General features: G+C 47.4%; 1 protein-coding gene across 2 annotated transcripts in view; it reads left to right on the forward strand.

Moving 5' to 3' along the window:
• MLLT1 (MLLT1 super elongation complex subunit) overlaps positions 1 to 15,939 on the forward strand; it is an 870,086-nt gene that overhangs the window by 379,445 nt on the left and 474,702 nt on the right. For both annotated transcript variants that reach the window (XM_069649554.1, XM_069649553.1), the window contains exon 4: positions 14,036 to 14,179. In XM_069649554.1, the coding sequence (XP_069505655.1) occupies positions 14,036 to 14,179 (144 nt within the window). The remainder of the gene's footprint in view (positions 1 to 14,035; positions 14,180 to 15,939) is intronic.

Below are 15,939 nucleotides of genomic sequence, written 5' to 3' on the forward strand. Positions count from 1 at the left end.
GGGGTGGGCGTCTACTCCCTGACACCATGGGCACCCACACTGGTCCCTCTGATCCACAGGCACTTATAGCCTTGGGAGCCACCGGTGTCACATAAACACACTGTGCTGAGTATTGATACCTGCCATTTTTTCGCCACCATTGACGAGCACGCACTAACAAGTCCGCTCGTCCAATGGACATACTGACCCCTGCGGGTTTCCTCCATTAGACAACTGGAACAAGCACCAATAGAGCTCACCTATTTATCGGACCGCCTTTACACCTTCTGGTCCTTACCTGTCTCTCTTAGATTTTGGACCCCAATGGGCTCACCCCCGGGACGCGGGACCCAGAGACTACTCTGGCCCTCAGGAAACCACGGCCCATTTTAAGTGCTTTACGCACCTGCAGTCCAGTAACCAATTGAGGACCGTATACAGCACCCCACTGCTAATGCAGCAGCAGGTAAACTGTACATTGATACACCATGGGATGTATCATTATGGCACCAGTAAGCCTTATTAAGTAATTGCCTTTACTAATTCAACAACTTCCCGAGATCCTTACAGCCCTTATCTCACCCACAGATACGACGGACAGCACTGCTACTGGTGTTCATCCTGACGAAGGCCAACAAACAGACAGGCTCCAATCAATCCCGAATTGGCCAAAACACACCCATGTCGATCCCCTGTGACACACCTGTTAAACCCCCCTTTCGTGTGTGTTATGTAGAAAATGTTGTGTACACCCTGTGTTAACCACGCCCTGGACTAATCTCCGTCCTGGGTGCACTTTGTTCAACCATAGGTTTTTCCTTCCATCATTTGTGATTGTGCTCTTAAGTGTAGTGTTTTGCCTCATCATTACAGAGGTGGATACTTACCTTGTATTATCACTGAATAGAATCACTCGTCCATTGTCTGACTCTCGTGCTTATCGAGAGTGTTGTAAAGTAATTGCAAAATCACCAAGAATTTTTTGTGTTTGAAATAAATGTATATGTTCAGAACCACACAACCGCTTATAGGATCTCTCATCCTGATTATTTTTTGATATTTAATAGAATTAAGACTTTCTAGTAAGTTATTATGGAAAATCTTTATTCTATGTCAAGACCGCAGTTCCCATTATGCTAGTTTAAAGCTTACTTACCACAATAGATGCCGGCTGTTCTATCGGTTTCAGATAGAATTGCTTGAATACCGATTCACTTGCCCAATCTGCCATCCTCATGATATCTTCCAGCCGGATCCCGACTTGAAAGGCGTTAGAAGCCATGGCTCCTCTCACGGAGTGGGCTCCGAAGTGCAAGGTATCTATTCCTGCCTGGGTTAAAGTCCACCACACCCAGCGCGCTAGGGTCAGAGGGGGAAACTGCTTTATGAGGTTTACGTAAGGCTATTAACAACTGCCCATCTGGGGATGTTCTGAGGGGAGCCGTGACATCCTCATAAGCCTTGAGGCATCTGACTAAGCAAAGCTTGGGCTCATCTCTAAAGGCAGGGTAGGAAATCGCTCTGTAGTTGCACTTCGTCGTTCTATGTATGTAGAATATTATGCTGTCGGGGGAGAAGGTTCTGCCCGCCAGATCGAGGACTCTGACATCAGAAACTCTCCTACAGGAGACAAGGCAGAGGAGTGTAGTGAGCTTACTGGATATGGCCGTGCAAGATAACTCCTTATTATCTGGCCAAGATAGGAAAAGGTTCAACACTTTGTTGACGTCCCAAAGTTTACCGTAACGAGACGGAGACGGAGACGGAGACGGAGGCGGAGCAGTAAGCCTGATACCCTTCAGTAGCCTGCAGACTAAATGGTGTTCACCAGCTGGAATTCCTTTTATGGGGTCGTGGCCTGCTGAAATAGCAGAGCGATATGCGTTAATCGTTCTGTAGGCCAGACCCTTTTCTACTAAGGATGCTAGAAAATTGAGAATTTCCTCTACAGGTGCCGAAACTGGATGTAAGCCTTTGTCCTGACACCAGCTTCTCCAGGCGTTCCATGAGTTAGAGTATCTTTTGAAAGTGGCCGGGGCCCAACTATCTTCGATGAGGCTGACTGCCATGTGAGACATGCCTGGAACTCTCCACCTAGACCTGAAATCCTCCAGGCTGCTAGGACCAGAGACCCTTGGAGGAGGAGAGGGTGATGCTGTGCTGCAGGATTCAGTAGGAGATCTGGAAATTGTGGTAGAAGAACTGGATACCAGATCTGAGGGGTCCAGACAGGGGCTATAAGAACCAACACTGTTCCTGACGGGCCTTCGCCAGGGTCCGCGTTATGTTGAAGGTGGGGGGGAGGCGTAATGCACCCCTTCGGTCCAATGTTGGAGAAAAGCATCCGTCGCGGTTGCTGCTGGATCTGGATTCCATCTGAAAAACACTGGTAGCTGAGTGTTCAGGCGTGAGGCAAATAGATCTTTGGACATGGGACCCCAAATCTGAAGTCGAAGAAGACTTCTCTGTCGAGCCTCCAGTCGCTGTAATCGACTGCATTCCGGGAATACCAATCCGCCACTACATTCGTCAGGCCTGGTAGATATTCTGCTGTGACTGAAATTGAGTGCTCTAGGCAGTAATGCCAAAAGTCTTTGGCTAGTTCCGCTAGAGGCCGAGATTTGGTGCCACCCAGATAATTGATGTATCTCACCGCTGAAATGTTGTCCATCTTCAGTAAGATGCAACAGCTCATACGCTCCAGTAAAGGAGCGTACCGCGAAGGAACCCGCTAGGAGTTCCAGGCAGTTTATATGCATACCGAGTTCCTGGGGTGACCATGTCCTTCCTGTGGCTACTGGACCGCATCTCGCTCCCCAGCCGGAACGACTGGCGTCTGACTCTATCACTATGTCTGGAGCGGATCCAAAGATCGCCCGGCCGTTCCAGGCCTCCATGTTTATGAGCCACCAGTTGAGCTCCGTTCTCGCCTCTAGTGATAGTCAGCCGTTGCGAGTAAGAAAGACTGTGTCTTAGATGCTGTCCCTTCAACCTCTGTAACTCCCGATAGTGTAGGGGTCCTGGAAAAATAGCTTGGATAGAGGAGGAGAGAAGACCTATCACTCTCGCTAGGTCTCGAAGAGATATATCGTCCCTCTGCAGGAGTCTGTGGATCTCCGTTTTGTAGAGTGAATCTTAGACACCGGAAGGCGGAGTTGAGACGTTTCGGTGTCGATGACGAATCCTAAAAACTCTAGGTTTTTAGATGCATGGAGGAAAGATTTCTCCCAATGTATAAGGAATACGAGACTGTGTAGCAGATCTATGGCCCACTTGGTCTGCTGCTCTACCAGAGCTTGAGATTGCGCCATGAAGATATCGTCTAAATATATTATCAGTCTGACACCTTATTCTCTCAAATGTGCCACTGCTGGCCTCAGGAGCTTGGAGAAAGCCCACAGAGCTGAAGGAAGACCGAATGGAAGGCTTGTGAATTCCCAGTCTGTGTCCCCAGGAACATCTCGGGTAGCTTGCGTGGTCCTGATGTATGGGCACCGCGAGGTACGCATCTGTCAGGTCCAGCCGCATGAGCCAGTCGTTGGGTCTCAGAAGGTCCCTGAGCATGTGAATACCCTCCATCTTGAAGTGACGGTAAACTATAAAATCGTTGAGGGCCCTCAGGTTTATCACTGGATGTACTTTCTGTTTCCTGCGTACCAGAAATATGGGGCTGAAGAAACCACCTAAACTCGTGCAGGGGCGAATCGCCTGCTTCAATGCTAAACTGTGAATTTCCTTGTCTAGTTCTACCTCGTCCTGCTTGGACATTGTGATTGGAATGGGTCGGCCTGCCTGAAAAGGTTGTGTGAAGAATTCTAGGCGCATGCCGCGAACTGTGTCTCTGACCCCAGCGTCCCCTGATGAGGAATCCCATGCACGCGCAAAAAGAGCCAGACTCCCTCCTATAGGCGTTAATGGCGTGGGCGCTGCAATAGGTAGACTGACCTGTGGTCTGTTGCTGTGCAGGGTATCGAGCGGCTCTCCTCCAACCGCGACCTCTTCCTCGCCTTCTCGATGGGAAGAAGGTGTTTGAGCGATCCTGCCAGGCTTGATGGTCCCTGGATTGCTGAGGTCTTTGGTCAAAGAAGTATCGGCCGGAGAAGACTCTTTTGATGGAGGATTGTGTCTTGTCTAGCACAGTAAATGTGCCCACAAATGTAGCCATCTCCTTGACGAAGGAGTCGCCGAAGAGCAGACCCTGGGCAGCGGGGTCCGGACTCGGTGTCTGCCAACTAGGATAGCTTGGCGTCTATTTTGTGAAGGATACCCTTGCGGCGCTCGGCTGAAATGGCACAGCTGTCGTTGCCCAGCAGACAGATGGCTCGTTGAGCCCATCCCGATAGAATCACTGGATCAATAGGATCCCTGTGGCTATGGCTGCTTCAGCCAGGTCCATCATTTTTGCTAATGGACCTGAGACGTCCAACACCCTGTCCTGGCAGGATTTCCAGGCATGATCTATGCCCTTTCTTGGATCCTTAGCATTCTTTCCCAGGAAAGTGATCATTTTGGAGTCTAACTCCAGTGTCAGGGCGACTTTGTCCGGGATTACCGGGTGTGGACACTCTGCTTTAAGTCTTGCTTGGACTTCTTTATCTAATGGCTTACGCAGCCTGTCTTTGATGTATTCCAATGTTTTTGGAGACGGCCCCCAGTCGGAAGATCTGGGATGCACTAGATCCTCTGGGGAAAACATCCCCTTAGAGGAAGAATGCTCCTTAGCTGACTTCTTAGGGACGGGGGATGCCACAATCCCTGAGGTAGAGCGTTGCGACCCTATTGTTTGCGTGTCCTCGTTGGACGAAACGGGAGACACACTGTTATCATCATAACCTTCTTTATCATAGCCCTGTTGGTATCCCTCCGGGCTCGAGGGTCTGGTACCCCTGTTTCTTCCTCGGGGCAAGAGGGTCCATCAGCGGAAGGGTTTTCCTTCCTTTCCAAAAAAGGCCTTTTTCAGTCTTGAGAAGGCGTCTGAAAGGGCAGCTGTGGTTGGTTCTTGCTGGCTCGGGGGGGATCGTAGAGTCTTTACTCAGGTGAGCCGGGATACATCCCCCATCCGAAAGGTGCTTCCTTTTCTGAGTTCTTTTTCTTGGTAGGGAGTTCTCCTCCACATTGTCCAGGCGCTGCTGGATAGGTAGGAGCATGTCTGAAATTGCTCTCTTGATGCTAGTCTCCACGGTGGAACCTAGCACCTTTTCTAAGCTGCTTGCCATCGCCACTTCATCAATTTCATACGGATTTTCCTCATATTCAGGCCAATCCTGGTCCTCTTGAGTGAAGTACTGAGCTGCCATGTTGTAAATTGCACCTTTCTTACTCCCTGATCTTTTTTCTTATAAAATATATATACTTCTCAGTGTATATATAAATATTCATATATATATATATATTTCTGAGGCTTGTGGAATCTGCTTAGATCACATGCTGTGCATAGGCCGACATCTAGTGGAAGCTGCGGAGTATTACAGTTTGTTTTTCGAAAGTCGAAAATGGGCGTCGACACAGGCGTGCCAGTAATACTATCCCTAGTGTGACGTCCACTGTACCCAAGATCCCTCACGCGTGTAGGATCCTCAGATTGTTTTTTTCCGCCATACTGGTCGGAAGCATCTTGCGGAGTTCCCTGGCCTTAGCCATACTTTTGCTGTTATTATAATTTTAATTCTTATTCATTCCCTTCCCCACCCCAACGTCGACCCTCAACCTCGACGACGGCTGGAGAAGTCATCGACCGTCGACTGCTGCACGACGGATCTGGGCCTCGGTAGGCCGCTGGCCTCGGCCCGGGCCTAGTAGGCCGCTGGCCTCGGCCCTTACAAGTAGGGAGAGTGGGGGGTGGTACATACTCTTCACTCTTGATATATAGTTACATTTATATATATATTCCTACACTTAGCAGCCCGCTGCCTAAGGTGCGTATGGAGGGTACCCCTTTTCAATTCTGCCCCAAGTGCAATCGCAAATACCCTTGGGTCGACAGGCACGCCACGTGCAATCTCTGCTTGCCGAGGGATCACCCCGAAGCGAACTGCAGAGCGTGTAGTAGGTTTAAACCTAAAACACTTAAGGACCGTTCGACAAAGCGTTGGGCCCACCACGCCAGGCAGGAGGCCATGGCAGCGGAGGGCGCCTTCAGCGATGGCAGCGACGCCGTACTTTCGGACGGCGAGGGCATTACGGCGTCGAAAGACAGCCGACGAGCGCAGGTCCCCGACCTCGGAAGGTCGTCCGGCAAGGCGGCTATGGGGAAGACCCCCGGCGACGCAAGCGCTACACACCTAACACACACTAAACACACTAAGACCAACCGGACCTCGACGACGTCGACTTCCCGGAAAGAGGCACAAAAAGAACGGTCCGACTCGGTGTCCTCTGGGCGCTCTCGATCGAGATCGCCTCACGACGCAAGGCAATCATCCACTCTTGCCAAGAGTGCCTCGCTACACACACTAACGGAAGTTCGATCGTCGGGAGACGAAGACGACTTCCACCCCCAGGCCGCGCTCCAAGATACCGAGACCGCGGTTAACATCAGTGAGGCCCCACGCCCGAAGCACACAGATACCTTTCCAGACCCTCGACGCCAGGCGTCGAAAGTCTCTGGGGCCCCCAAGGGACAGGGAAAACATTTTTCCACGCACGGAGAAGGGGGGAAACAGCGGAAAGCACAGCCTTCCACCCCTGTAAAGCCTAAGCAGACAAGCAAACACAAGTCTACCCTTGAAAATAAATCACCTGCTAAAGTAATACCCTGTTCCAGGGAATGGTCCAGTGAAGACATAGACAGGGTTATGTCTAGGATGTCTTCCTTGGCTGATTTTTATGATAAGAACCCAGAACACTTTCTTTCATATAACCCTCAAGGGGCCACACCCTCAGGCTCCTCCGATCCTATCCCGCTAAGTAAAAAGCCCCGGGTCGAAAGACCTGAACCCTTCAAGGTTCAGCCTTACTCCACTCCATATTCTACTCCACTCCCCAGTTATCAGGGACAAGTTTTCCCTGAAGAGGACCAGGAGTTTGCAATTATGGAAGAACAAACCGGGACAGATTACTATGCAGAGGATGAGGACCTGGAGGAGGGAGAAGATGAGCAGGAAATTTACAGAGTAGATTCCCCAGTACAAAGCGAAGCCCCAGTTACTGACTCTCCAGTTGATAACCAGCCCCTCCTTAACGAGGTTCTCGCTCGAGCAGCGGAACACTTCCACATCGACACCCACGGTGTACAGGAGGAAAGGGACTTCGCGGAGGAGTTTGTAGGAGAGAGAAGACCGGTCGCTCAGACCATCCCTATCCTCAAATCCATCCAACGAAGAATAGATCCTTCCCTGGTGAATCCTAACCTCACCAGAGCTGTCAACCCCAGAATTGAAAAGATTTTCCGGGCAGCCCAGTCTGACCCTCTGTATATAAAGGGACATCTTAAACCAGATTCCCTAGTGGTGACCAACACTAGAAAGAGGGCTGGCACGCCCTTATCTTCATCAGAAGCTCCTCCCGACAAGGAGAGCAAAAAACTTTACGGGTTTGGCAGAAAGGTAGCCTCAACGTCCGCCTACCAAGCAAGGATTGCGAATTCCACCACCCTGTTGGCTAGTTACAATTGCCATCAATGGGAAGAAGTCGCGGCGCTCATTGCCTCTGCTCCAGAACCGTTAAAGGGCCAGCTGGCTCGGATCTCGGCAGAGGGGAGAGCCGTGTCTGGTTGCATTTTAAAAGCAACTTTCGACGCCGCTGACAACGCAGGGAGATTGATAGCAGAAGGTACTGTTATCAAGAGACATGCGTGGTTACGGCAGTCGGGATTCAAGACAGAAACCCAGGCTTCTTTAATAGACAAGCCAGTGGAACCCGACCTATTGTTTGGGAAAGCGGTCGAAGACGCACTTAAAAATGCCAAAGATGAATATGAGACTCTCAAATCCCTTGGCCAGCTTACCAACAAACCCCCTAACCAGAGGGGGAACAATAATTTTCGTCGCCCACGCGGCCAAAATTCACAAAGAGGCAACTATGCCCAGGGACAAGGTACACAATGGAATAACAACCAGCAGTCTACCCAGAGTTACGGCAGGGGTAACAAGAGAGGTCGTGGAAGAGGCAGAGGCAGCCCCAACAAGGGCGGTGGCACGCCTCCACCAAAACAGTGACGCTCAGTTCAGGGTCCCTTGCCACGCAACCCCAGTAGGGGGACGCATTTCCACCTTCACCCAGGCTTGGGAAGGGATCACCTCAGACAGATGGGTGCTGTCAACAGTATCCGCAGGATATTGTATAGAACTACTGCAGCGTCCCCGGAATCATCCTCCACGACAAAGAGTGCACTCCCTAGAGCATCAAAGGATCCTTCTCGAGGAGATCGCCATTCTGCTAGAAAAGGACGCGATAGAACTCGTCCCAGGACACCAGGTAAACAAGGGTATCTATTCAACTTACTTCCTTGTGCCAAAGAAAGATTTGACAATGCGCCCAGTATTGGACTTACGGCCTGCCAACAAATATGTCAAGCCCCAAAAATTCCGTATGACCACGCTACAAGAGGTAATCCCCCTCCTAAAAAAGGGGGATTACATGGCAACCTTGGATATGAAAGATGCTTATTTTCATATTTCCATGCTCCCAGCGCACAAAAAGTACTTGCGCTTCAAGGTGGACAGTCGCCACTACCAATTCAAGGTACTGCCCTTCGGGATAGCTTCAGCACCAAGGGTATTCACCAAGGTACTGGCGGTAGCGGCTGCACACCTACGCAGGGAAGCAATCCCGGTGTACCCTTATCTGGACGACTGGCTCATAACGGGGGAAACCCCAGGAATTTGCAGGTCAAACATTCAGAGGACTATCGACCTCCTCCACGAATTAGGCTTCTCCATCAACGAGAAAAAGTCAAGTCTGGTGCCAAGCACCTCAAAACAGTTTCTAGGAGCTATCCTAGATACTCAGAAAGGATTGACCTTCCCTTCGGAAGAGAGAATTCGGAATATACTTCTGCAAATTCCGCATTATCAGTCAGGTCAACAGATAACAGTACGCAAAGCTATGCGGTTACTGGGCATGATGGCGTCATGCATTTACCTGGTCCCCCACGCGCGTCTGCGCATGCGTCCCATGCAGGAATGGTTGGCGAAACAGTGGTCTCAGGCAAGTGGTCATTGGGACGATCTAGTGGTCGTTTCGCCAACACTCGTACAGAGCCTACACTGGTGGACAAGAGAGAATCTCGCAAAGGGGAAACCCTTTTACGATCCCGAAGTACAAGCCGTGGTGACTACAGATGCATGCCTGACTGGGTGGGGAGCTCACCATCTCCACCACACAGCTCAGGGTCTCTGGTCTCACTCAGTAGCCAAGAACCACATCAATCTGCTAGAGCTTCTGGCAGTATTCCGAGCGCTAAAGGCGTTCGAGCCCCATCTACTGAACTTGTCGGTGCAGATCAGGACGGACAGCACGACAGCCATGTTCTATCTGAACAAGCAAGGGGGGACTCGTTCGCCAAATCTGTCCAAGCTTGCCCAGAAAATATGGATATGGGCACTCAGACGGAACATCTTCCTGTCATCGCAACATGTTCCAGGGGAGCTCAATTCCCTAGCGGATGCTCTAAGCAGAAACTCCCTCCCAGAAGAACACGAATGGGTCCTTCACAGAGACGTAGTAGAAGATCTCTTCTCTCAGTGGGGTTTCCCCACTATAGACCTATTCGCCACAAGCGAAAACAAACAATGCCCAGGATTTGCATCCAGGTTCCCCCAGCCGGACTCCCAAGGGAATGCCCTGTGGATGAACTGGTCAGGGATGTTTGCGTACGCTTTTCCACCAACTCCTCTCATCAGGAAGGTGGTGTACAAGATGAACAAGGAATCTATGACGCTCATCCTAGTTGCTCCCATGTGGGCGAGACAACCATGGTTTCCACACCTACGCAGGATGGCGGTGTGCGAACCCATCAGACTCCCAGCCTGGTACAACCTACTGTCCCAGCAACAGGGTCAAACAGTGCATCAGGAACCCAACTCTATGAACCTAGCAGCATGGCTCCTGAAGTCATAGAGTTTGGACATCTCAAATTACCACAGAGGTGTATGGACATTCTAAAGGAGTCCAGGAAACCAAATACAAGGCACTGTTACTTTGATAAGTGGAAAAGATTCGTTATCTGGTGCCAGAATAAACAAATCAACCCGGTTGATTGCACTCCTTCCAACGTTGTGACATACATGCTCCACCTGCTGGATGCAGGGTTGGTTTTTAACTCGCTGAAAGTACACCTGGCAGCCCTCTCGGCTTACACCACATCCCATAACAAGGTCTCGTGGTGGAAAGTACCAGTGGTTAAAGCCTTCATGGAAGGAGTAAAGAGACTTCACCCTCCTATTTCGAACCCACCGCCAGGATGGGACCTCAACGTGGTGCTAGCTAAGCTCATGGGACCCCCATTCGAACCCATGCATAAAAGTAGTCTCAAACACCTGACTTATAAAACGGCCTTCTTAGTAGCCATTACCTCCATAAGAAGGGTCAGTGAAATTCAGGCTCTGTCAGTGCAGGATCCTTTCTTTACTATCCACAAGGACAAACTGGTTTTACGCACACACCCTAGATTCTCACCTAAATTCATATCCAAGTTCCATGTAAACCAGTCCATCGAGCTTCCGGCTTTCTTCCAGAACCCGCAAAGCTCGGCTGAGGTGAAACTACACACCCTAGATGTGCGTAGGGCGGTCCTATACTATGTAAATAAAACCAGACCGCTAAGGAAAACAGATCAACTGTTTGTCTCCGTAGCTACAGGCAGAGAGGGGGATCGCGTCTCTAAGGGCGCTATCTCGAAGTGGATTATCAACTGTATACAGCTGTGTTACTCTCTTTCTGACAAGACTCTGCCTTTTACGCCAAGGGCCCACTCTACTAGAGGCATTGGTGCCACTCTGGCTTTCATTGCAAATGTTCCCCTCGACACCATTTGCAAAGCGGCTACTTGGAGCTCTATTCACACTTTTACTCAGCATTACTGCATTGACACTCATTCCAAGACAGATACACAAGTGGGACAAGCGGTTCTAAGACACCTGTTTGCTCATGACCCTTCTCACATCCCACCTCCTTCTTCTGGTACTGCTCGCTAATCTATGCACAGCATGTGATCTAAGCAGATTCCACAAGCCTCAGAAGGGATACATTACTCACCGTAATCGTATTTCTGATGCTTGTATCTGCTTAGATTCACATGCGACCCACCCTTCCTCCCCTCCGAGAGAAGGCGCATGATTGCTTGTAGTCTTACCTTTTCTGTCTATCTGCTTGGATTATCTGTACTCACGCTACTCCTCATGCTTCCTCATGTCAGAAAAAATACAATCTGAGGATCCTACACGCGTGAGGGATCTTGGGTACAGTGGACGTCACACTAGGGATAGTATTACTGGCACGCCTGTGTCGACGCCCATTTTCGACTTTCGAAAAACAAACTGTAATACTCCGCAGCTTCCACTAGATGTCGGCCTATGCACAGCATGTGAATCTAAGCAGATACAAGCATCAGAAATACGATTACGGTGAGTAATGTATCCCATATATATATATATATATATATATATATATATATATATATATATTTTTTTTTTTTTTTTTTTTGTTATATTTTATGTGGTCACAGACCGCCTTCTCTCAAGCCCACACAGTATGGGGATTCTCTATATATAGCCCTGTGAGAATGGGCTTTGTCAGCTTGAACTGTCCCCAATTCTCTTCTTCCTTTTTTTATTTTTTTTTAAAAAAATATGTGCTTCCCGTGAAGCAGATCCCTGAAAACAAGCAAGTGAGGATGAAACAGCTTCTGGCGCCCACGATCGTAAATTCGTTATGAAAACTTAACGAAAATACGATCGATAGCGCCAGAAAACTGAAGAAGGCACCTGCAGAAGCAGGCATGCCCTCTGGTGACCGCGGGCAGGACTGCGGTCACACGAAGGTTGGAGCTGCTGCTTCCCCGGCCTGTTTATCACAGTGCGGGTCGGGGAAACGGGCGGAGAGAGCGGGCTAGGGCTCGCGAAGGCGGGTCCTCGCTGGTGTAACAAACGCGGCTTATTAAAGCCGACAAAGCAAATTCTACTGCCGCGCCGTGCTCTCCGACGCCAGCAGGAAGTAGCTGGCGTCGTAGGGAACAGGTCCTTCAGCTGACGACGCGTAGTGCGTCGATAAGGCAAATCAACTCTTTCAGGGCAAGTTAGATACGACGCGTGGCGAACTTTAGGTATTAAAAATCCCTATGTAAATAATCATGCAACTACATGCAGGAAATACAGATTGACAATCAATAAAACAGGTTGAATATGATGTACTTCTCTCTTGCTGTGAGCAGCAAAGAAAGAGGAAGTGCATCATATTCAAGACTGTTTATGTGGGGTCTTGATGCCTCGTTGGTGGATACTGGTCACATGTTTGCTGACCCTAAACTGGATTTTCCTCAGGCCTCTGGGAAATGTAGTTTTATGTTGTCTACAGGACTTATAAGCCATATTTTGTCATTTCACTGTTAAATTTATGTTTATATTTTCTGTATATGAGAAAATATCTTGCTGCTGAGCGCTTTCTTTAAATATATAAATAAAGAAAGGGAAGCATAATGGGAGCCTCCGGTCTTGACATAGAATTGGGTTTATATATGATGTTACAGTACTTACTTGCCCAAGAATTATCTTAGTCTACTTTTATTTAAATAAAACCTTTATGTTTACATTACATGATGTTTCATTGGACCATATGTATGTCTTGTACCAAGCAACAGCCCTCTCTCCCTTTTAAGATAAGTTTGGCTGCTCTTTCCATGCTACCGCATTCTCGGGTGGTACAGCCTCGTACTAAGAGTGGAGCCTATGTACTGCCTCAGATGTATGGTTTTATGAAGCCCTTAGATGAACTTCAGAAAAACTGTCCTAATAAGTTTCCAAACCAACATTCAATGCAATGCCTAACCTGAAAAAACATGGCCCGTATGTTGGCCTTGGGTCCTGAACTCTACCTCTTCCCAGTCAATCTACAGTTGGTAAAGGCCATTGACCTGCAGTTGCTGAGCAGGAAGAGATTGTGTGTCCTTTGCATACATTAATACACAGTGCATGGCTTTGCACACCCTTTGTGAGGTGGATTACAGGGGTTCACTTAACGGTACAAGATATATTGGCATATTTGGAGTTTTTAAAACCACCTTTGCACAAAACAGTAATCCTGTATAAGTTAGTCACATATGCTTTTTAAACTGTCTTGTATGTGTACTTGGCATCTAGATAGTTTAGAATTGGAAGTATTTGACTTTTTTATTTTTTTGAAGGTAGTACATTTTCTATAGGGCTGGGGGGGGGGTAATCAAACCTAGTAATTAATGCAAATGAAAGCATGCATAATTTTTAACTTAAAAATCCTGATCCATTTAGCCAGGAATAGATCTCCTGCCTGTGTATGGCTCTGTACTAATTATCCGAACATATCCGTGAGCTAAGAGGGTCCAAGCACAGGGGGATCAAGGTGCATCTTCACCGTTCCTTTGTGGGGTGGGAGATATTTTAATTCCCAATTTTATTTTGTTGGGAAGTACAAGTCCTACAGATAACTTTTTTGTTTGAATTTCTTTTTCTTTTCTTTTTTTTTTTTTTTTTTTTTTTTTTTGCAAGCCTCTTTAAACTCCCTATTAACAGGCAACGTGTACTTACGTGGCTATATATATGTACACCAAACAAAAGATGTTTTTGGTCTGAGATTAGAATGGAGTGTATATTTCTACCTTTCAGAACTCAGAACAGCTTGTGACTTGCAATGAAAGCTATTACTTTGACATGATTGGCTAGGTCTCAACATTCCTTTATGGAGGCCTTTAGTAGTCTTCTACAGAAAGACGAAAATCCATCTAACCTTTGCCTGTAGATAACCAACTAGATAAATTGTTAGCTCGTTCAAGAGATGCAATACTTACAGAGGCTAAAACAATTTTTTTTACTGTCTCTCATTGCTGCCACGTTCTTTGGATAATTTTCCCCAATTCTCTTTATAGGAGGAGCCTAAGAAAGTTTGCTTTACCTACGACCTTTTCCTTAACTTGGAAGGAAACCCACCAGTCAATCACCTTCGCTGTGAGAAGCTGACATTCAATAACCCAACCAAGGAATTCAGACGGAAACTCCTGAAGGCTGGAGGGGTGAGTTACCAGCAAGTTTTCTAGATTTTTGTAACCATGGCTGTTATTTACTATACTGGTCTAACAATGTTTATTTCCAGGGCACTGCCTCCAGCCATGGTTGGGAGTATGCCAGGACAGGTTGGCGTAATCTGAAATGTTGGTCGTTTAGGGGTAAATGTGTATTTTTATTTTAACATGCCGACTTTCTCATTCACACCCACACCTCTAACAAAATCACACCTCCAACAAAATCAATGAAACCCACTTTTAATGATGGTGGGTTGTCCAGCAAATATTGTCATGTCGCCACCAAGACAGTTTGATCGGTTTCGGTATTAGAAATGTGTGTGCCAGTTAATGCCTAAAAGGTTAGGTTTTTAGTTTGCGCCCGAATGTGTTTCATAATCAGTTGAAGGTCTGCTGTCAGGGAATTCCAGAGAGCCGGTATCTGGACTGAAAAAAACATGGGCATCTGTATGGCGAAATGGAGGGTGGGAGGGCAGGCAGAGCAGTCTTCGCAGCCCTACAGATAAGGGGCTATATCTGCCATTTTTACTACCTAAATAATTTGCAAATACTACCCACACATATAAATGGGGAGTAAAAATACTCCCAACAAATAGGAAAACGACATGTAGAATCTTGGGACCTTGCTTTCACCAGCACAGCTCTGTGGCTATGTTTGGACCATAAGTGCACGTAGTACCACAGGAAGAAGTTGGTATTTTAGCTGCCTGCGTGTAAGAAGTAAGCATCTATCTTTTAATGTACATGAATAACTAGGTACAAAGAAATGTTAGAAAAGATTTCTGATTTTCAGTTGCAACAGATTTTTACTCGCTTATAAAATACTTTGATTGGGAATTAGACTTACATTTTTATTCCCTGATAAAAATCATTTTACTCCCAACTTTAAAAAATAGGGAGTAAACTACTCCCACTTCCAAATCTTATCTGGAGCACGGAGTCTTGGGAAAGAGCAAGTGTCTAGTCTGTAAGTATGGTCTAAATTTGCTAATGGGGGATGGTGGCCAGGAGCCAGGAAGAGATAAATGCTACCTGTATGCATTTTGTGATTGGAAAAAGCCCCACCTCAACACACACCTGCAGTAGTATGTCCAGAAATAACCAAAAGGTGGGTATGAGGGATCCTAGGGGCTCGAGTCCTGGCTTGTAACTCTTAAGCAGACGCTGGCAAAATCCTGGTCTCAGCCATTCAAGTCAGTCGGAGACGCACACAGGTTTAGAACACGGTAACTGGGGCATGGAAAAACTTTAAGTGTAAGGAATCATTGTTTAATATTGAGGAAAAACTACCATTAGAAGTTCTTTCTGGAAGGGGTATGGCCTGAATTAGTAAAGACTAGGGCATAATCGGGGTTATTGGATGGTAATGTAACAATCCACTGCACGTCCGCAAGGTCAACCCATCATAAGGGGCCAAGCAAGTAATGTGTTTTTAAAATATTCGTGGTTGATTGCAAACCACACTAATGTATATTGGGCTGTAAAATTAGTTTAAAAAATCTTTGGTGGTTTTCACAAGGATCTTTGAGAAAAATAAACATGCCAAATGAATAATTGAGCCAAATGGTTACTTTTGAAAGGGCATTGTGCTAGTAAAATTGGTTACCAAAAAAAAATCAACGGACTTCAAATACTGTTACTTGGTGGTTCTTCATCCTGGGTATGCATCTTCATTGAGTTCATAAACACAGAATATCTGAGCCCTTGTGTGGAATCCCGAAACAGTTTTTATCATTAGAGGCGCACAAATT

This window comes from Ambystoma mexicanum, chromosome 1p, assembly GCF_040938575.1.
Source record: "Ambystoma mexicanum isolate Mex_15411 chromosome 1p, UKY_AmexF1_1, whole genome shotgun sequence".
NCBI classification, from domain to species: domain Eukaryota; kingdom Metazoa; phylum Chordata; class Amphibia; order Caudata; family Ambystomatidae; genus Ambystoma; species Ambystoma mexicanum.